The sequence below is a fragment of the Cyanistes caeruleus genome, chromosome 5, assembly GCF_971803275.1.
Source record: "Cyanistes caeruleus chromosome 5, bCyaCae1.hap1.1, whole genome shotgun sequence".
Taxonomy (NCBI): Eukaryota; Metazoa; Chordata; class Aves; order Passeriformes; family Paridae; genus Cyanistes; species Cyanistes caeruleus.
In genome coordinates, this window is record NC_141705.1 from 51589265 (window position 1) to 51611378 (window position 22114).

The following is a 22114-nucleotide window of genomic DNA, read 5'->3' on the forward strand; positions in this document are numbered from 1 at the left end:
AAATTTTTTATTTAGTATCCTGGTTATCTGAGAAACTACCTTGTTACTATGAGCTACTCTGAAGTTAAGGCTTTCATTAACACCGACTATATCTGAATAAATTACGACTGGATTCTCATGTCAGATTGCTCATAAACCTGGAATTAATTTTGATTTTTTTTTCCTCTCACTAATGTAATTTCAGTTATATGAACTTGTGACGTAATCTAAGAGCAGACTCTCAAAATTAAACTCTTCTATTTAAATTCAGGAGTTTGGTTGAAGTCAAGTAATTCTCCCAACTTGCAGAGTTTCTTAATTTTCTGGAATTATTAGAAAAAGATTGCTTTGAGTGGATTTAGGTAGATTTTACTAGTTTGTCCACTATATGTTTTAAAATGTTATATATAGAGCTCAGAATAGGATTTCAGTTCTTAGCAAACTACCAAGACAAAGCAAAGTTGATCTCTTACTAAGACATGCACTATTCTGCAGATGATCACTGTATTTAATAATGAAAAATCCAATTATGTCATTATTGTTAGTCCTCTGCAGGGTTAGGGTATAATCCCAAACTCTTATTTTCCATATAGCTGATAAAAGATAAGTCAGAGAATAAGTGACACTTTCTTGGGCTTTCATTAAAAGAATATTAATAAAAAATAGGGGAATCTTCTCAAAGAAAGGGATACATAGTCCAAGGGCAGAGAAAAAGAAATCAAGGTATTTAGGAATAAAGTAATTTTCCTTGCACTGGAGTCTTTGGACATAAGTGACCTCCAAGACACAGAATGAAAATTTAAGGATGGAGAATTAATGGTGAGGAGACAGGAAGAACACATATTTATGGCTCAGGGCAGGAACTTTCTAAGACTCAGGATTTTGCTGATGAGAGGTAAAAAGGACAGGGGAATATCCATACCATTTATTTAAAGCAGCTGGCTAATGATTTGCTAAGGGGCAGTCTGAAATGCCATACTCACTTCTTTCCCTCCAAAGTTCTGGATGTCTGAAAGCACACCACTTGCTGCCAGAGAGGTGTCTTTGGGCTTGCCATGAGGAAATCACTCTAAGTGTCCATTTCTTTTCCCCCCTTAGGACAAAAAGATGTCATTGACTTCTCTAGAAATAGCACAAATTTGCTGTGACTTTTTGTGAATAATATCAAATTCAGACTGGGGTTTCTGCAAAAGTTATATGGTAGTTGTAGCTTCCATACATTTTGCTCTCACATACCCCCTTCCCACAGACAACCACCAGGAATTATGGAAGTGTTGTTGCTGCTTTTGGCACACAGACAGGTTTAGGTGTCCATGAGCTTGTGCTTGGCTGGGGCAATTGTGGAAACACAGCTGATGAACAAGAAAGAGTCCCACACTGTGGGCTCTAAAGGCAACCTTGTCCCTTCTTTTTTATTCTTCCTATTGTCACCGCTTCCTTTTACCTAGAGGGGCAGAACTCACATGGATACTCTTTGCAACATGAGGGGTGCAGAACAACTTGTGGCTTGATTTTTCAGTGGCTTTGGGTGTTGACATGTTCCAGTTAAGCACAAAGCTGGCTGCTGGCCTCTGCTGAGCGTGGAATTAGTGCTTCCTCTCCCTTTGCCTCTAGCGTGCTGTGCGGACAGGACTGTAGTGCAGGAGAAAGGGGGTGAAACAGCAGAGAAAGTGGGGACATGAACAGGATTCCAGCACTTTGCTGCCACCCCTCCTTGACCCCCACCAAAAGCCAGCCACCAGCACAGCGCCTGAGCCATTGCTGCAGCGCTGCAGGAAGCACAGACATCCTATGAAATACTCTGAAAAGCGCCTGCAATTATATTTATACCTCCTGGGGGTAAAATGGAAGTTTTCAAGTTTAAAGCTGAAAAGAATTCTTAACAAGTGTCAAATTCAGTGTCACCACACAGCTCTTCATGAACCAAAAGCAAGCTTCCTTTTCAAGCTCTCTTAGGAAATTTGGCAGTTCCTATCATTACCAGCCCCTGTCATTACCTTGAAAGAAAAATATATAGAGATGGAAAACTGACATGCTGCCTGGAGGCTGCTGGTGCTCAGAAGGTTAAATGTTAGTGGCAAAGGAGAGGACAGCAATCTACCTGAGCACATCACTTGGCTGCCTAGGGGCACGGCCAGTTGTGTTTGTTAACATTTGCAACATGAATGAAGTCATCAGCATGGCTATGACAAGTAAATCTTTCAAATATTTCACAGCTTATTTTCCATATTATTTGTGTTACAGCCACATACCTCTTTCCAGGATGGACCCAAAGCATCTGGTTTCAGATAAAGCATTAGGCAGGGCCTGGTCACAGATGCTGTGTGGGACCACAGCTGGCTGCTTTGCCATCCCTTTGCAGCAAAAAGCCAATCTGATACCGCAGTCAGGCCATTCACTGCTGCTCATGTCTTTGTTTTGGCACAGAAGGGATTTTTTCTGTGTGTGAAAAAGAAGGGTCTAAAAGACCCTTTTTTTCTACACTGCTTCCTGTTGGTAAACTTTACCACAGCATTACCTTGACTGCAGCTCACACTGCATAGCTTTAGAAAGAAGGGGTGAGTGTTTACACCTCTCTGTCTCTTTTCCTGTTTCTCTGGGAATCACCTGAGTGTTCGGAAAAGGTATTGAAAAGCTTTAAATGCGTGCCTGTGCTTCCTGCACCGAGAGCAAAATCTCCTGTAAGCTTGCCAGACCTTTCATAGCTGCACCCCAGGGATTTAAAACTGTGCAGCTTATGGCTTTATATGAAATTTCTTAAAAGAGAAGGCCTGTATTTTCACATAAATATATTTATTTTGGGAAGGATCAAGAAGTTCCAGTGTATTTTAAACCAGTTCCCTGCTGCAATAAAAATGTGAAATATTCATGTGAACATTTGCTAATCCTATACAATGAATCTATTCCTCTCTCTCTATTTAGCATGCAGGCTGCAGCTGCTGAAGGTTGTTGAGCCTTTTCATTAGGAAGAAATGTAAGGATGATGTGTGAAAACCACATGGATGTAATCTTAAGGAACAGTACAGAAAGGTGTTAAGAACAAAACCTTGTAAGCTACCTTGTAAGCATGATTTCTCTTTCATATGTTTGTTCTTATATGGTCTTTCACTGCTTTAAACTGTAAATTTATATTTATGGACATAATTAGAAATGCTATATAATACGCTCTCATAATATAGAAATAAGAATATAAGCACAGCAGCACACATATTTTCAGACTATATATCTCAGGCTCTCTAAATTCTGCAGGAGGTAGTATCACCAAGCAATTCCAATTTCTGTTCAGCCATTATTCCTCTAATGTAATGAGTTATTTTCTCACCAGTGCCAAGTTCTGCTTATCCATCCAGATCCATCTGTGGCGTAATATCTGACAAATAATCCCCTTCTTCATCTACCTGAACTCTGACAACTTGAGCAGGAAATCAAAAATGAGTGCCTATGATCCCTGATTCCACCAGGGGACAACATATGACCTTGGGATTTCATTTAAGTCTCCTGATGCTATGGATTCCCTAAGCATTAAGTGGAAATAGCATTTGCTTTCCTGAGGGATGCTAATATTTAAGTATTGCTTCAAAGATCCTCAGATAAAAATACCTATATATGTGCAAATTTTTATGCTTCCTTCTGCTTTCCTATAGCTCCAAGATATAATAATACACTGAAAAGCAAAATTTTCTTATGAAATAAAATTGTACTTGGAAATGTCAGGCCTGCACAGACCAATGATCCAGGAGTTGCTGAAGGCAGTGTATCAGAAGAAGCTGTAACCCAGCCTCTCCATGTGCAGAATACTGTGACCAAGAAGAAACTCTTACCAGAATCAGCCATAACCCTTTCCCCTATGCCAAGAGCTATGCCCAGTACATAAACCCTGTCACAAGCAGTCTCTAAGAGCACTTTGGATGCATCCACCTTGACTTGCAGAGCAGCAGTGGTGGGCATGAAGAACGTGTGCATGAGCTATGACACATCGCTTGGCAGTTTCACTGTGTTTAGTAATAAAGACACAGACTGTGAAATTCCCTAATGTATTCCAATTTTTGTACACAAGCTTGAATAGATAATGAGGATGTGGAGAGGATGACTTAACACCTTGACAAGCACCTGAGAACTCTTACAGGTGGAAGAATTTCTTAGAAAGACTACAGGAAGGAATTCTACTCCTTTGTTTTGCATAGAAATCCCAACCAGTAAAGTGACAGAGATTTTAAACAGAGCCAGCCTGGTCACAGCTGGAATATGAGAGAATTATAGTATTTGGTAAATATTTACCCCTAACACTCTTTGTAATATACAAAGCATATGTATGTTTCAATAAAATTAAATTTTTTGTTGATCCTATGAAATTTTTTTTTATGTTGCTGCTCTGTTAGGATAAAATTCAGGAATATCACTCCCAAAGTGGAACAGATTCAAAAAATCCAAGTCTTCTCTGTTCATGCAGGAGGTGTGAGCAGAGAGTGATTCCTCTGGATCTGCACAGTGTTATTTACTGGCTACTTTCCCCCCCATCAGAGTCTTTGTCAAAGGCAAAAGCCCAAATTAAGCATAATTTGTATGTTTACTTGGCAGCCACACAACAGAAATCCTATTACAGGAACTGTAAGATGTAGCTTCATACAAATAATACAAACCAACAGAAATCAGGTTGAGAAACCAGATTCAGAATGTAAAAAAGATCAGGAGACTAGCTCACATCTTCTCCTAACTTCCAAACTGCAGATATTACACTTTTTAAGAGTTTGGTAGATTTTTTAACATTTCACACACATCCTGATTTAGGAATCAATATTGGAGTGAAGCACAAATACTGCAAAGGCACAATACACACAATTAATTTAGTATTTCCAATCCTAATAGAAATATGATACCAGCAGCATCTCTAGAGATGTCGCTTTTGTAGCCCAAGAGATTGATTTGTACAGGGATAAGCACCTATGCTTTTGGGCACTAATAGGGTTCTTTCCACCAAAACATCAAATGTTCTTGTTCAACCCCTTTAGTTTTCCCATCAGTGTCCAAATTAACTTTATTTTTCTTTAAGAAACAGCTTCTGTAATAGGAAGAGTTGAGTTATGCTGACTCTCTATAACAAATGAAGCAACTCTTTCCTCATTTTCCTGCTAATGAAGTTGAGTTTATCTCATTAATGTTTTTCAAAAGAAACAAGAACAATTCAAATAAGAGCAACACAAAGTGTCTTTAATGCAGTTTCTAGAAAAGTGAATAATTCAATGTCTCGGAGAAAATGAATGCGTACGCAAGAAATGGATTGCAACTACAAGATGTTTTTCCTTTGCCAAAAATTAAAGTAAAAGAAGGGTCCAGAGCTGAACAATCTTCCCTTAGTACCTGTTCCTCCTACCCCAAAGGCTTACCTTTGTGAGAAGACGTCCCTGTAGGGGCTGCCGTGCTGCAGGGCGATCCCGTATCCTCTGTCCGCGACAGTGTTCCCAACCGTGTAGAAGGAGCACTCCGCATCGTTGATGGCCACGTACTCCAGCACCGCTGCGTCCCACACAAAGGCATAGTTCCCGTATTTCACCTGGACAAACAAAAGAAAAGCTCAGACTGAGGACTGCCAAGTCTGGAAGGAGGTCAGTGCGCCTGGAAATGGGGCAGTTTCAGCACAGTCTGCTCTGTAAAGGACGTGAAGTTTGGGTGCCCAGCTGCTGCCAGTGCCAAAGGTGCCCACAGACTGGTGCCATGAAGGGCTTGGGCTGAGAACCTTGGCTGAAACTGAAGGAACGTGACCTGAAAACAAAGTACCATCGGTGACATAGTGCCATGGAGGAAATATAGACTGTCCCTTTTCAGGGAACAAAGGAAACACCACGGTCCTTCCCCCAACACTAAATTCCACATGAAATTTCCCATTTGAGCTGTAAAAACCACTGTTTGGAAGATGGGTAGGTATTCCCATTGGGAGAAGCGTGGCAGGGTAGGTATGGCTCTCCAGAGGGAAGACCACTGTTTGGGATGGTCCACATTTCAGTCATGCTTCAAGCTGTGACAGACCTCACAAACATCCATTTGTCTTATGGGTTCTGTGGGAAAGATCACACCAAGTAGATTTTTCGGTATTATTTTCCTCAGCATGAGGCATTTTCACATACCTTCAAAGACTCCCACAGAACAAGATCATGTAAGCCATTTTAAGTATTTGACTAAGATAAATCCAACCAGCTCATTACACTGAACAAGCTTTTAAAGTAACATTTCCCCATCCATTCACATTTGAAACAAATCCAGATTTAAAAAAAAAATTAAATATATATGATATATCCAAAATTTAAGCATTAATTCAGAAGCAAGCCTTTAAAAACAAAAACTCAGTCTATACAAATCAATTAATTTCTGCTTTCCAGACAGATCATGTTTTTCTGAAAAAACAGTAATCTCTAGGTGCTCTACCAGACCCAGATCTTTTGCTGGTTTTCTGTTTCTTTGGTCTCTGTGTCAGAACTGAAGGATCCCTCTGCTTTTTTTCCTGCCCCTCTGCTTGGCTTCATTTAGCTTTTTCACTGTGCTGTATTAGGCAACTAAGCTGTAAAACTAGGCTGAATCCATTGACTTTGTAGATCTAATGGGAATAAATACGTGACAGCTAAGTGAAAAGTAAACAAAACAGAAAAAGGCCATGTGGGGCCAGGCAATCCAGAGAGAATTCAAAACCAAGTCAGCATATCAAAGTAAGCAATGTCAGTACATCATTTAGATTAGGCTTTGACAATGTCGATTATGTTTTTAAAGACTGTTTACATATAAAAGTTACTGAAGCAAGCCACACCGTCTGCTTGCTCACAAGATGTAGTGCACAAGGAATGATTGCATTTGGGACACAATCCGTTTTACTGCAGGCCTGGCAAGGGAATATTTCCTGTTTCCATCTGTAGGCAAGGCAGTGGGAGGATTTGTGCAGATTTTGGAGCAGAAAGGGAGCCATATTATCTGTGGACTCCACAGGACTTGCAGGATAAAGAAAAATATTTTCTAAGTGCACACACACACACACAAATGCAGGACTGGGCCAGTTTTAATCTTCAGGTCCTGGAAATTGTCAAGAATGTTTTTTCTCTCTTCCCAGTGGAGGTTTAGGTCTATCTATACATGCAGAGAATCAGGGATAAAGTTAAATTTGCAGTTAACACACAATAAAACTTGTATGCTTGTCCTATAGGTACTACCACTCACAGAGCTCTTCCTAGCATGGGTCGTTCTGGTCTTCTTACAGTCACCACTGTAAGAAATAAGCATGACTGAGAAAAAAGCACTTCCTAGGAGAACTTAACAGGATAATGACACAGCCTGAAAAAGGATCATGGTGTGCAGAGAACAAGGGAGGGAAATAGGAGACAAAAGCAGAGGATCAGAAGTGGGCAAATGAATCCTGAAAAGGATCAGATGGACTTTCTGAACAAAAGAATTAAGGAAAAGTGGGGTTCTAAACCCAAGTAATTTTACATGTGGGACATAACCTTTGAGGTGATGGAAAGAGCAGAGGGTCATGTTTTGACACCAGCTTTTGTCCTAACCCGCCTTTTTATCATCCTAGTGCACTGAATTCACCAAAGTGCTTGCAAGGAGACTTATCAGCTGCTCAGCTGGTCAGGAAAAATTCTCTTGATTTAGCTGCCTTGCTGTAAAACAACTCACAAAGAGAATATATAAAAGTGGTAAAAGCACTTACTGTCAATAATATCTGTGATGAAGTGGTATATATAAGATCCTCAGAGCAGAGCTGATAATATCACAGTTCAGGTTCCCACGAAGATATTACTTTTCATAGATAAGATCACAGTGAGCCTCAGTTAAAGTGCATGGGGCACAAAAGAGATTGAAGAGCCAGAAGGGATCATTCCCATCATCTGCCTTCAACACATGATTGCTCCATGCATTAAAATACATCCTTCTTAGCATTTTTGCCCTATTCACTTACAAATCTGAGGAATTCAAAACCATGGAGCAAACCTAAGTTGTAATTGTCATGCTTGCAATCCCTCTCCTTAGAGAACTACTTCTTGGTCTAACATTTTTCATTGTTATCCAGTGCATTTATTCTTACTACCTTTTTCTTTTATATATAACTTTCTTGTGTCATTCCTAGGTATTTCTGCTCTGCAGTTCTAAATACTCACACTTTGGGGTTGACACCTTTCAATTATTGATGGATCTTTCTGTTACTTAGCTGAGCTGGATATAGCTTTCTTTAATCTCTTCTTGCAAATCTATCAGCTTGGCCCTCCCATTAGCAGTGACACTACTTTTGAACTGTCTCCAATGCTTAATTTTTATGCATGGGAGAAACACCTGTTTCACTAAGAGAGAACTATATGCCAGCTCTGCAGCTATAGGATTTCCTTTTTAGCATACTCTTCTTCTGAGGATTGGTCTAAACTCCTTTCCCAGGGATCTTTCACACAGCTCAAGACTGGCTTTATCTTAAAGGATTAAGAATAAAATTTTGCTAGAATATAGCATACCTGAAACACTGATGATATTTCACAGATTTGCACCTACACCATGGAAAGAGGAGATGATGCTCTCTGTAAAAGGACAAGGGAATTTCAGAACACAGTGTCAAATAAAAACTTTTAGCCTTCTCTCTCTCCCTCTTACCATGGGAAGCATATATTTTGCAGCTCTTCAATAACTGTGCAGAAGATTTCTACTGTGGGCCTCGAAATCAACAGCAAAAATTCCAGCTCTGGAATGAGAAAAAGCTCTTTTTTGAGAAAAAATTAAAGAACTTACATTTGGCCAATTATGGGAGCTAAATGAAAGCAGAATCTCCTTGGGGGAAAAAAAAAAATGTATCTTTGCAAAGCCCATAACTCACTACTCACAGAAGAACTGCATCCCTGATTCTCAATTTCCTCATCATTATGTTGGCCTTTTGTGTAGAGAGAACAACATTTCAGGACGGCAGCAGATCTGGATGCTGCTCACACACGGCCATGCAGCCCTGGCTCACCAGGGAGGCGTTTGTAGGAGGGCAGCACATTGTCATTCTGCAGCAACCCCAGCTCTCCAGTCCACCAGGGCATGGAGAGCTGACACTTCACTCTCCTTCCCTGTGGCTTCCCACCTGTCACCACGGCAGAGACTAAAAAGACTGTATCTGTTGTCATAGGGGAAAAAACCCCCAGCAACAAAACCAGGCAAAATTGAAACTGTTAATTGTTCATCTGGGTATTTTGAACCCATGCACTACAGTGATCATTAAGTGAAACTGGGAGGTGTGGTACCACACAGAAATGTGCCACACAATGACTTCATGGTCCTGTGAGCAATTCCAAAGCAGTTACTGTAAAAAGGGTTGTTACACAGAACAGGAGTCATCAGCACATAGATGTTAAAACTTTCTATAGGGCTGTTATATTTCTATTTTCTATCTCTGAACACTTAGAGAATTTTTCTTTGCTGAAGCCCTGTCTACAGATATTAGCTAAAATTTAACCTGGATGATTCCACCAAAAACCTGTTGAGTTATAAGAGGAAAACATTTAAAGCCATTACACTGTTGCATATGCACATATTTTATGCCAAGAGGGATGTGGATAGTATTTCTTGTTACAGCTAACCTGCTCATGCAGAGTAAGTTGAATAATGTATTTGTGTACAACTCTGGCATTCTAAAAGCACATTTTTAGGTCTCGCAAATGTTAACTTTAGGAAAAAGTAATTGTAAGTAAACAATAACCAATTGCTGAAATTTTTCATACTTGTATTCTTGGATAATATCTTTTCTGTATTTTAAATTTGTCTATAAAAGAAACACAAGGAATACAAATGAAAGAATCAAAGTGAAATAAAAAAAACCACAATAGACTGCAGGTTAAAAGTAACTGGCAGACCTCTTTAAAATATTTCATCGTATGTGAAATGTGTTAACTGTTAGAAAAACAGTGGAACTCATAAGGCCAGGGAATCTTAAGTTTAAACTGATTAAAATTATATTAATATTCTAGAAGAAAATCTGAAAATTATTAGATAATGCTGATGAATGCCCATTTTCTGCACACCCTGTGCCTACACTCCTGAGACACAGTGGTGGTGGTGACTTTTTCTACTCCTTTCCATTATCAGTCAGGTGCCGACTGCTGAACACCTTTCCCTGCCTATGAAGTTGTCAGCTGTAGTATTTGTTGTATTTTAGCCAAAACCAGGAGCAGATTCCTCTGCAGCATAGCAGCAGCAACTCCAGCTCTGACCTAAACCCAGTCAGAGACACTGAAAAATTACCTTCTCCCCACAGCACTTTGAGGGTCCTGTTCTCCAAAACGGGCCATTCCACTGCAGGGACTACAGGGAGGCAAAAACACCATCCAGTGCTGGTAGCTAGATCTATGCCCATCAGTGTGGAGCTGAGACTTTGACATATATAAATACATTAATCAAAATTTTTATACACTCTTGCCATGTTCAGGAAGTACACAGCAGCTACAGCCTGCAGAGGGCTGTGCTCCTCTCTACCAAACAGCCTTGCCAAGGCTGCTGTTACTCAAGGAATGAAGGAGATGGGAGAAAACTCGATGAACATTTGCAAGTAGATGAGTGAGAGCATAGGTAATGTGGATACTGTATTCCAAAATGGGAAAAGGAAAAGATGAAATCTGAGGTGGAAGCCTAAATCTAGGTTTTCAGATTGTCAGATGTTGGCAAACAGCTTGATGGCATTCACAAGAGAAGGTTTTATTTCAGCAGAAGGGAATGGAAACACTTTCCATAATCCTCTTGTAAGAGGCCCATGAAGTTACTGTTTATTGGACTGCAGCAGAAGTCAGGTCTGCCTTCAGAGAAATTCTTATTTGCTAATTTGTTTTCTTCAGGGAACCAAGGTTTTAAGTCTTAGTTTTGTTCACAAAGGGCACAAATCTAGCTGACTTCCATTTGGATCGCAGTGAAATAAAACCTTACATTTCAGCTTTGTTGAATAGACTCCACTGATTTACAAAAGTAAGTCTTTCCATACATCCAAAGTACAATTTTGGCTCTTCTTGCCCCACATTCTTGCAGGACAACACCTGTGGCTGATCTGCATAGCTTAAGAGTGAAATGCAGTCATGCAATCAGGCAATCTGCATCTCACTGACAGCTCTCTTCAGAGCAAGACAGGAGCTGGATTCCCACGGTGGTATTAGAACACAGAATAAAAAATTATATATATATATATATAAAACGAATAAATACATAAATGTGTGTGTGTGTGTATACATATAAAACTCTATTCAGACATCAAGGCAACTAGCTACTGCTACTACAATTACTACCACCACCTTTAATATGTAATTTTGCAAGGTCTATAGAAAGTTATTTAAATTCAAGGGCCACTATTTGAAAAACCTGAAATGTATTATTTGCACTTACTCAAACAGAAAAGTGTGGAATAGTTTCTAAAAGCATCATTGAACCCAGGAGCAAACAGCAGCAAGAAAGTGGAACACCTGGGAGCTTAGGGGAAGAAGGAAGAGGTTAGAGATCCCAGCCTCACCTCCCCTTCAGTATGAAGTTTATCTTTCATTACAGTCCCATATCAACTTGAATGGCATGTCTAGTTGTTCCACATAAAACATAATCAGGAAAAGCATGAATTCCTCATATGCAACCTGCAATCAATTTCTTGAGAAAAGCCTCATGATCACATGCTCACTTGCTCCACTGGGCAGACCTTGTAATTCTTCCAGAATAAGAATTACTCTGGTATGAGAGCTCTGTAATGAGGGGGCACCACGGTGTCAGAACTTTCCCAGTGCTCAGTGCCTTCACATTTTGCCATTGTAATTAAAGGTATCTTGTAAGTTAACAAGAAAGAAAATAACAAGCGGAGCAAAACAGCTTCTGAGGGTGGTGGGAGAACAGAGCCAGCTGCTTCTCCAGGTGATCCCAGCAAAGCACTAGAAAACCAGCAGATCATGCTGATCACTGACATGCAGCTGAGCCACAGGTTTGCTACAGCAAACACTAATTTCAGATGGAAGAGACATGGGAGAAAAATATAAATCTCAGCAAAGCAGGCCTTTGAAAGATAAGGAAGCAATATCTTTTTTTATTATGCTAGCTTCTCACTTATTTTTTAACAACAAAGTGCTGCAGATAGCAATGCATACTATTTTGAGTATCACCAGTGAAGGTCATATACCGAAATTATATGAAAGCACTTGAGAAAATTAGATCTGTGGTAACCAAGTGGCAGTCTCAATAATGAGGAAAATTTAAACCAAATGTTGCTAAAGTCATTCCCCTTTTCTGATAAATTAATATTTTTGTGGCAGTTAATTCCCAATAAAAGAACATTTAAATGAGGAAATATACATGGGTCAATACTCTTCATTTGGGTTAAAAAATAATTTGTGGATTAAAGCACCATGAAGAAGTTAAACAGAAGTGAATATAGAAAAGCAGCATCCCCCTTTATATTAAATCAATGCAGTATGATGCTCACTGAAGGGTTCTTGTCCCCCTTCTATTCTTTAGAATAGAAGCCTAACTGCAATTCTTAGGCAGTTTCCTTTTTCAAAGACATGTTTACTTAATACCAACTGCAAGGAGAGAAATAACATTAAAAGTCGAAAAACTACTCTTCCAAACCATTAATCAGTTGAAAAAGAACTTTAACCACAAGAGAAATCTTTGCAAACTACCAGCAGTACTGAAAAATTATTCAGTAAAAGCTCATTTGAAATAATACTTTCATTTTAGAAACTTATTTTAAAGAAACTGACTTTTCTTTCAGTTTTTTATATTCCTTGTACATGAGCCCTGACCACTTTCCTAGTGGTAATAGGATTCAAGATGTTCCACTACTCACACAAAAGAATTCAACTTTCTTCTTTAGAACCATTGTATTCTTCTCTTTTTCATAATCATCTCCTGCCCAGAAATGGAAGGAGCCAGCTTGGTCGAGACACAGTATCTTGAAGCTTCAAAAGAAAAGCTTCCCAGCCCCTCTTTTTCCCCTCTCTGAAATTATACTGCACAGCAATTTTTCATGTTTCCCCTGATTCTGCACCTGCAGGAGCCAGGAAGCACTACCTGCTGGCAACCTGCACAAGCTTGGGCTGGAGCGTGCAGGAACAGGTTTGCATCACAAAGCTCGGTGCTTCCACATCAGTTTGTCTGCATGCAGACTTTGGCTGCCTCAAAAGCCTCCTCTTCCTCTGGAAAACCTGCACGAAACCACTACTCTTCTCTGGCAGTGAATCTTCCCCTTGAGTGCAGCAGGTCATGTGGCCATGAAGAGAAGGAAACTGAGATTTGTCCCCACCCCTTCAGGTTTCCACCTTTCAGCAACACCTGGCACCCCCTTTCTCTGAGAGGTCAATAAAGGCTGCCATAGGGTGTCTCTAAGCATTTAGTTTGGAGGGCTGTAAGTTCAGGCTGCAGCACAGACTGGTTCTTAATGCCACCACACCATCCCTTGTCACTGCCTTGTCAGGTCTTTGGAGACCCCACTGCTCAATGCATTTTGGTTCTTGCAAGAAGGTGTTTTGAACCCACAGGAAAGAAAAGCATTATTGATTTGAGCTACAAAGGTTTTCTCTTTCTTTTGCAGTTTAGGATCCACAGAAGACATCAGGAGCTGTGACAGGAGGAAGACCAGTGCAGTCAAGCTTTTTACTCAGTTCAGGCTGCCTTCTTGCTTTCACCATGCAGACAACAGAGAAGATGACACAACAGAACAACTTGTCTCATAAAGTCTCTGTAAGTCTTGAAGCTAGCTCCTGTCTCTGCTGCCCTGCCTGCAGCCAGCCTACAGCCCATGCCTGCAGGCACAAACTAGGAAGTCAAACCCCTCACACAAAACAGTGAATACAAAGAATGCTGCTAGATTCACTCACAGTGCCAGGCAGAGCAAAGCCAGGTAAAGGAGCAGGCACCCAAGTTCTGTATGTGCAAAGGTAAATAAAGATATAAACAGTGTCCAGAAGGAGTTTCAAGTTCAGGCAGCACCCAAAACAGTGCAACAGCTTTTGAGCACTCTCCAGAGCCATCCAGGGATTTAATGTTTACTGCTACTCCAATTTCAGGTGATAGCTGGGCTTTTGCATCTTTTTGCACTTTTACAGAGTGAAATATTCACAGCCTTTGCCTTCAAATGTACACAGAGCAGCTCATCTCTGGCCACAGGCATTTCCACTTACCCAGGACTGTAACATTAATTTGGCACACCTTTGTAAATAACAAATGAAGTGCAAGTCACACACTTCCCTCATAGGTGCTTCTAATTCATCCTGACCTGCCCATACCATAGCTCAGGTCCCAGAACTGGGAAACAGCTGCCAAATATCAACTGAAAAGAAATAAATTACTGAAAAACAATCACTTATGCTTGAGGATACATTCAGGACCAATAATTTCATGAAAGATTTTTAATCCTTTTTTCTCCTGAAACAGGAATCAACAGAAATTCCTGCATGGGGCACTTGAAACAAATTCAGAGATGCAATGTTAAACACAGAACTTTTGCTTGGTGAAAGTGATAGATTGAGCTGGATAGAAATTAGTTATCTTCCTGCACAAGGAATTTCAAGATTTTGAACAAAGGAAAAATATAATAAATTTTGGGACCAAAAGCAGTAAAAAATCCCCCAAAAACCACATATATATAATCCAAACTGGAGACTATTTTATTCAAAGAAGTTGACTTCAATCTGAATTACTTTCCCTGCAATGGATGAACATTTCAAAGTGAAAAAATCTATTTTGATAAAAAAGAGGTCATAGTTGCATATGAAAATATCCTATGAAGATATGTTGACAATTTCAGTGCTTTTGAAGCTATACAGTATTTTATAAAAATACCTCCTTCCTTACAGTTTCAGTTTCAATTATGATTATATTCTAGTGAATAAATCCTTAATGATAATTTACTCCGGTTTACTAGAGCCATGTTTCTAGACATGTTATAAAAATATAAATATGTATAAATAGAAACAATAAGCAATTGTGCTTCCTGCTCCATTATTGATTTCCTGAAAGTATAATAAATCATGGAAACTTATGTCTCTTTATGTTGCCTAAGCCTGTCAGATTCAAATTTGAACAAAATATGCTGAGAAATCTCATTATATCATAAATAAGGGTAGTTCTTTGGTAAACAGACATTACAATTAGTCACCCAGTCTTACTTATTTTTTTGATTTGAATTTGATGTGTATACCCCATGTCGCTAGGTTTACAAATAGAATTCAATCAAGTTAAAATCAGCTACTTGTAGTCCTACACCATTAATAAAAATGCCAGCCAAGGTATTTTTGAGATGGGAGATGAGAAAAGTCGAGTTAAGGAACTTATGAAGGAGAAAAATATTTTCAGTATGAGGATATAATGTAATCAGAGCTTATTTGCCATTTTAAAATGCATTTCAGCTAGAATTAGGGACATCAACTGAGATTTTCTTAGTTGCACAATGCACTTTCAAATCAGGTATTTGTGCATGCAGTGTGGACAGCTAAGTGCCCAGCTAATCATGGGCACTAGTAAACATCTTAAGTGAATGAAATAATTTCATTAGTTAGCACCAAACTATGGGAAAGGAAGTTGAAAAGCACACGTAACAACATTGTAAAATCATGAACTCGGTATTTTAGCACTTCCTCCAGTGTGTAGCTGGTATCACCCAGCATCTGTGCAGGGGTGTCTTGAAAAAAAGGCCACCACCTTGCTAGAAAATGTATTCTCATCAGGGTTTTATTTATTTCACTGACAAACAAGATGGGCCATGTCTATGTAAAGAACGAATATCTAAACTGCTGTTGCTTGCTAGTTACACTTATATCACAACCTAACTTTAAAATAACTTCTCTTACAGGACTCTCCTATGAAAAGGACAGTGGGTTGGACACATATATGCTAAATGCAGGGAAGAACTAATAATAATGCAGTTTTTCTCTGGCTCTCAAAAAATTAGGTACAGCATTGCACAGGAACACAAGTTGCCAGCACAGTGGCAAGGGTGGAGAACGGCCTTAAGTGATTGCCAAAGCAGAAAAATAATAATAATAATTTACCTGCCCAGTTCTATAGTATTGGCTCCTTGTTCCTTCAGCATAGATTTTTAAATGGAAAACTATGAACACAATTTTTTTCTTCACTTGTTAAGGGATACTAAAGGATGCTACACAGCTTCTGACACACTGATGATAGGTGCCTGACCAGGTTTTCAGGAAAAGCAGCTGCATGCCTGCGTCTGCACAAACAGCCTTGCAGCTGTGCAGAGCCGTGGCGCAGATACAGCTCCTTTCTGTGTGCAGCTCGATTAAAACATTGTACTGCACACATGTGGGCTCTTCTTCTGAAAATATCATCCCTTCAGGCACAAAGGGAAAGCACAATTCCCATGAACTGACACCTATGTCAAGTCCAATGTAGTATCATTGCTGCTACATCATTCATGTTAAATTTTATAGAAAACTTCTATTTGTAAGATGTATATAAGAAAGCAGAGTAAATACAGTGCCAAAAAATATATTCCCTCTTGTCTCATGGATGGCATGTCTATGAAGAGCATATTATAGTGTAGCTGGAGAAGATGAAGCCACAATAATATTTTCTCTCGTCTCTTTTAAAATTTCTCTTGAGTTGTGTTTATTCCTTTTTGTCACATTTCAAACTATTTAGAGCTGAATAATGCAAGTACAATGGGAATCTGAGGCCAAATACAGGCATCTACATTTGGCAGCCAGTGAATAACTAATAGTCAGTTCCATGGGCTTACTCTGTACCTACATGGTGCACACTCCAGAACTTAGGTCTAGCAATGTATGAGCTGAATGAATGGGATAAATCACAGACTGTAAAAATGTGACAACAGCATAATAAAAAAATAAACAAATCTGCCAATTGAAAATAACATGATAAAGGTGAGATCAAAACTGCAGTTGAAAAATTTAGACGAGGCTTGTCATAGGGTGTTAGAAATTCCTCATAACTTAAAATTTTTATGGAGTAGTAATAACTAAAGTAAACTGAAAGCTGTACAGAAGGTGTGCAGTATAAGTCCTGAAAGGATACAGTACACTTTGATGCAGTATCAGTCCTAAAGTGTACCTTGTGAAACTCTATGGGGACTGAAGAAACCACCAGGCCTTGGACTACTATTAGAAAGAAATTAAAAAAAACAAACCTTCTGTAAGCTTCTCAGTTATTTGGTTGTGATTTTTCTTCCTTCAGCCAGGAATGGATATGATATACTGTTATGTTAAATAATTCTTGCTGTCATGAGATTTTCCCTTTGTGATTCTGTTCAGTGTTTGCAGCAACCCAGTCAACTTCCAGTTGGTGGATGGGAATACAAATTGAGCTGGAGTCTACCACTGACTGTTTTCAATGGATACCAAATTTGAACTAAATATTTTTCATGTTGGATGTAGGGAGAAATTAACTTTGAAGATACAAGAAAGGGTGTGGTAGAAAGAGAAAACCTTTGATGGGATGTTTGAGGAAGGTGGAAAAGCCAGCTGATTAGAGGCTGAATTGGGCAATTCAGGATCTTGAAAAGCAGGACACTAGTTTGGGAAAAGAGAGGTACGGCAAGAAGCATAGCAAAATCCATCAGATGCAACAAATTTATGTAATCTTTCGCTCCATGCTTGGCTGATATTTCCACTCCACTAAATTTTATTTAATTTTTTCAAAATCACCATAGTGTCTAAAAAGGTAGGGAGATTCTCAACACTGTACATGAGAGGATGTATTCAGAAGTACAGTTCTCTAACTCAAGATTGTTATTGACATCTATCAAAAGGCAAAATAATACCCTCAGTATTTTCCACAACTGTTGTAATTCACAAACATATGCCAAATGTCATTATATTAGCCAGAATTTTAGTATAAGCTCTTTTGAATTAATTCTGGGTTTGCCTGGTTTGATTCTCTTCTGAAATCTCATATTTTTCTGCTGTCTTTGCTGTGTTCCATCTGCTGCTCACTTTGTTAGATCTGAAATGATTTAATGATCACTCTAATCAAGAGTAAGATACTGTTTAAAGAAAAACAGCTCCTTCATTTAGCTTTCAGCACAGCCATAGCATAATCAAAGATGTTCAGTTTAATAATAGCATAATCTGAAGGACTGGAAGCACTTAGCAAACATTCATTAATTGATGCTCACATTTTCCTTTTGTGAGGAAACTTTCCTGCTTTTGCTGTTTACAACTGCCCGATGTGCACCTACACTGTTGTGTGTTGCCTGCTGACTATGCTGTGAAACACAACGTTTGGACTCCAAGAGATTCATACAACAACTTAGATGTAAAGATATGGCTTGGGAAAAATTTTAATCCTGAAGATACTGCTGCTGATGACCACCTAATATTTTTTAAGCCTATTTCTGCTTTTGAGCATGCAGTAGCTGTGGGCCTCCCCTGTATGAGGGATAAGCAGACTGGTGTCCTCTCTTGTACCAGTTCTCAGTAAAAACCCATTAATAAGGTGACAGGATATTTGTACCTATTGAGAGGTCCAGTCCAGCAGCTTTCAAGTGCATACTTGAATGCCCCATAAAACACCATGCTCAGAACTCCTGCCAGGTATGAAACAAAATGTAAAGATTTTTAAACTTGACTTTGTCACGTCTTTATGACCACATGCAGTTTAGAAAGCAAGGCCATGCCATTTCTCTATGCTGCAGGACACAAAGTATTGTTTTCAGGGTCTTCCAGAGGTAACAAATTCAAACCATTTTGGGCCAAGTTATGTTGCAGTACCATAATAAGACTTGTCCTGGCCATCAGTATCTCGTAAAACAGAGTATTAAAGAACTGCATCCAGGACTGAATGGAAGACTGAAGAGAAATTTAGAGGATCCCTGGGATTTTATATTAGAGAGAGTCAGAGATAAGACTCACTAATAGGAAGGTGCCATGTCCTAGATTTGTTTATTTACAGGGTGAGGATTCTTGCTAGAAAAGTATTTGTCTTTGTTTTGACTGGGATTTTTAATTTTCTTCACAGTAGCTAGTACGGGCTGTGTTTTGGATTTGTGCTGCAAATGGTGTCAGTAGCACAGGGATATTTTCATTACTGCTGAACAGAGCTTGCACAGCGTCAAGGCCTTTTCTGCTCCTCCCACCACCCCACCAGCAAAGAGGCTGGGGGAGTAGGAGGAGTTGGGAGGGGGCACAATTGGTACAGCTGAGCCAAGGATACCCCACACCATGTGACATCATGCTGGGCACACAGAGCTGGAGGAAGAGGGGGACATTCAGAGTGCCTTCCCAAGTACCACATGAGTCCTGCTTTCCTGGGCATGGCTGAACACCTGCCTGCCCGTGGGAAGTGGAGAATGGATTCCATGTTTTGCTTTCATTGCCTGTGTGGCTTTTTCTTTACTTATTACACTGTCTTTGTCTCAAGCCATGAGTTTTCTCACTTTTGCTCTGCTGGTTCTCTCCCCCATCCTGAAATGAAGGGAAGTGACAGAGTGGCTCTGTGGGGCTGCGATGCCGGCTGGGGTTAAACCATGGCTGCGTTACAAGGAAATCCTGCTCCGAGGTCAGAGAGATAAAACAACACAATCTTCTACCCTTTGATTGATGCTATGACCAGAAATCTTACAGACTTTTATAATACAACTGCTTATCTACTGGGTTTTTCATTACAGATGCATTGTATTTTCCACCCATCTTGATACAGCCCCTGGGATTGATATCTCTCCCTCTCTTACATTCAGCAGGGAATGGGGTCTGTTTTATTTGATTAAATAGCCCTCCTGCAAACAGCCATAAACACCAATCAGCCCCCATGCAGCAGGAAAGCTTTAGAGCTGCGAATAGTAAACAACTCTCTCCTGCCATTGTAATTCAGGGAGGGAGTTGTGCAGCCTATCTAGAGCAGTTATTTTATGCAAAAGAATAGAAGAATGATATGTGATTACAGCCTGGTTAAAATGCTTCTTAAAATACTCCACATGGCACTTTAATCCTCTCCTCCCATAGCTTGGCTCTCGAAAAGAAACTCATTTATTGTAGTCACATTTTCAAACTGGACAACCCTGCCGCCTAATTCAAATGCAAGGAGACATAAACTGCTTGATAGCAATTTAACTAAAGAGAATAAATGGTGGGAAACCCCCAATTAAAACAACTCCTTAGCCTAAGGAAACATTCTGCTTATTTAACAGAAGGAGTTTAGCTTTGTTTTCAGTTGACACACTTCAGGAAAGCCCACTTGCATACCTGGCAATAAGGACAGAAAAGCAAAGCCTCTGCTCACATCGTGACACCAGATCATGGTGCAGCCTGACAGCTTGTGCAGAGGAGACTTTCTGCTTACTGTTATTATCTTTTAAAGAAATAACCCCCTACACCCCAAAGTCAGGATTTTGTTGGCATGAGCATGGTTTAATCCCACAAAAGTTAATCATAGGTTCTGGCAATTACTTTTGTATAACAACTGTCCAGTTTGACCACCTGATCTGCTTCAAACTGGTCCTCTTTCTTCCATCTCCCTCTTTAAGCAACATATTTTTTTTTACTCCTAACACTGTGAATAAATGAATAAGTTGGATTGATTGATATAAGTCAATAAAATTATATATTACAACAAAATACAGCAGCTTTACTAGAATATTTCCCACTATATATACTGAAATGACTGTCAAAAAGCAGCCAGCAGCAAAAGTCTGCTCAGTGTCTATCTCCCAGACCAGACCTGTTTTCAGATTAGATATTGGAGATCTCTCTGGCTGTAAAACTTCTATGTGCAATCAAATGCATACAGGTGTTTAGAAGTATGGACCCAGAGCTTGGAAAACAACCACCACCTTGGAGATGCACAGGGCTCCCCTTTTGTATTTGAAAAATTGCTCTTTTTTGCATTTTATTTCTCTCCGTGGTATCTTAAACTCTCCTGTTTTGAGACTAGGATGACTTTAAAAGCAATCATCTGTTTTAATGATATCTTCTGATACTTAGAGGCTTGATGCTTATATACGTTAAAGACTAGAAAAGTTGATTTTCCCAAGTATTCTACTAGTGCTTTTTAGTTTGCAATTTAATTTTCCTGTGCCATTCTTATTACTTCACTAGCATGTCATTGCCTACCAATATATTTACCAATGTACTGACTATTCATGGGTGATATTGAAAGATGCAGGCTGCCCTTATCTCTCCACTTTTTTCTTTCTATGAATTCCAGATGTAAGAGTATTAGAAGGAAAAAATTCAGAATAATTTCATGAGGTACTATTAAGTGTCCTACAGTGGAGACTTCCTACAGATCTACTCACTGCAATTGCATTTGCTGGTCTCTGGAACAGATATTTTGTTTGTTTAGTATCAAGTTGTTGAACAGAAATTATTTAAATCTGTCAAAACTGTTTTATGAATGATTGGTATAGCAGCTCCAAAAACATCAGACAAGATCCCTCTTATGCTTCTCTCATGATTTTAGACTTGCAGCCTTGCAAAGCCACGCTTTAAGGCTGGAACATAGGGGATGTATAAAATGCACTCTTTCTCATTATTTCTATTCCTCTCTTTTTTCTGTTGTATATATCCTTTAAACAACCTGACATTCAATCCCATCATTTGCGTTTTTTAATGCATCACAAAATACTTGGGTATTATTAAAATATGTTGATACACAGCAATGATAGCTGGAAACATTTAAGCAAGAAAGGGAATACACTACCGAGTTCTGTGCCTGCAGCAAGTGCGCTCTCCTGCCTCCATCTATTGATCGTGAGACAGAGTCTGCATTTCCCTTGTCTGTGTGTGATACATCCCCAGAGCAGCCCACCACGCTGGGAGCCTGCAACTGGGCTTCAAAGTGACAGTCAGAGCTTGGGAATGCTTCATCTGATTGCAAATGGAAATTGCTGCACAGATCAACAGTGAAACATTGTAAGCCGATGGAGATAACAAAGGGGATGTGTAGCACTGTGGAGAGGTGAAGGGTGGAAAGAAGAAAGGAATTAGAGAGCTGGGGAAAAGTTGGAGTAGCTGTTATCCAAACAGAAGGGACAGAGGGTCAAAAAGCAGACAAATGAAAAAGTAAGAGGGAGGAAACAAAGTGAAGTGAGAATTCAGAAGGAAAAGAACAAGCAGAGGTTGCTTGGGTCTGCGTAGGAGTCTCTGTAGTCCCCAGACACTCTCGGGAAGGTGGTGTTATTAATCTTCATGAA

At 39.5% G+C, this 22114-nt stretch overlaps 1 protein-coding gene across 7 annotated transcripts in view; it reads right to left on the bottom strand.

The window, feature by feature from the left end:
• GRID2 (glutamate ionotropic receptor delta type subunit 2) overlaps window positions 1–22114 on the bottom strand; it is a 672274-nt gene that overhangs the window by 57084 nt on the left and 593076 nt on the right. For all 7 annotated transcript variants that reach the window (XR_002864118.2, XM_023925816.2, XM_086888568.1 and 4 more), the window contains one exon: window positions 5364–5530. Coding sequence is in view for 6 of the 7 variants with exons in the window: in XM_023925816.2 (XP_023781584.1) it covers window positions 5364–5530 (167 nt within the window). In the remaining variant the exon portion in view is untranslated. The remainder of the gene's footprint in view (window positions 1–5363; window positions 5531–22114) is intronic.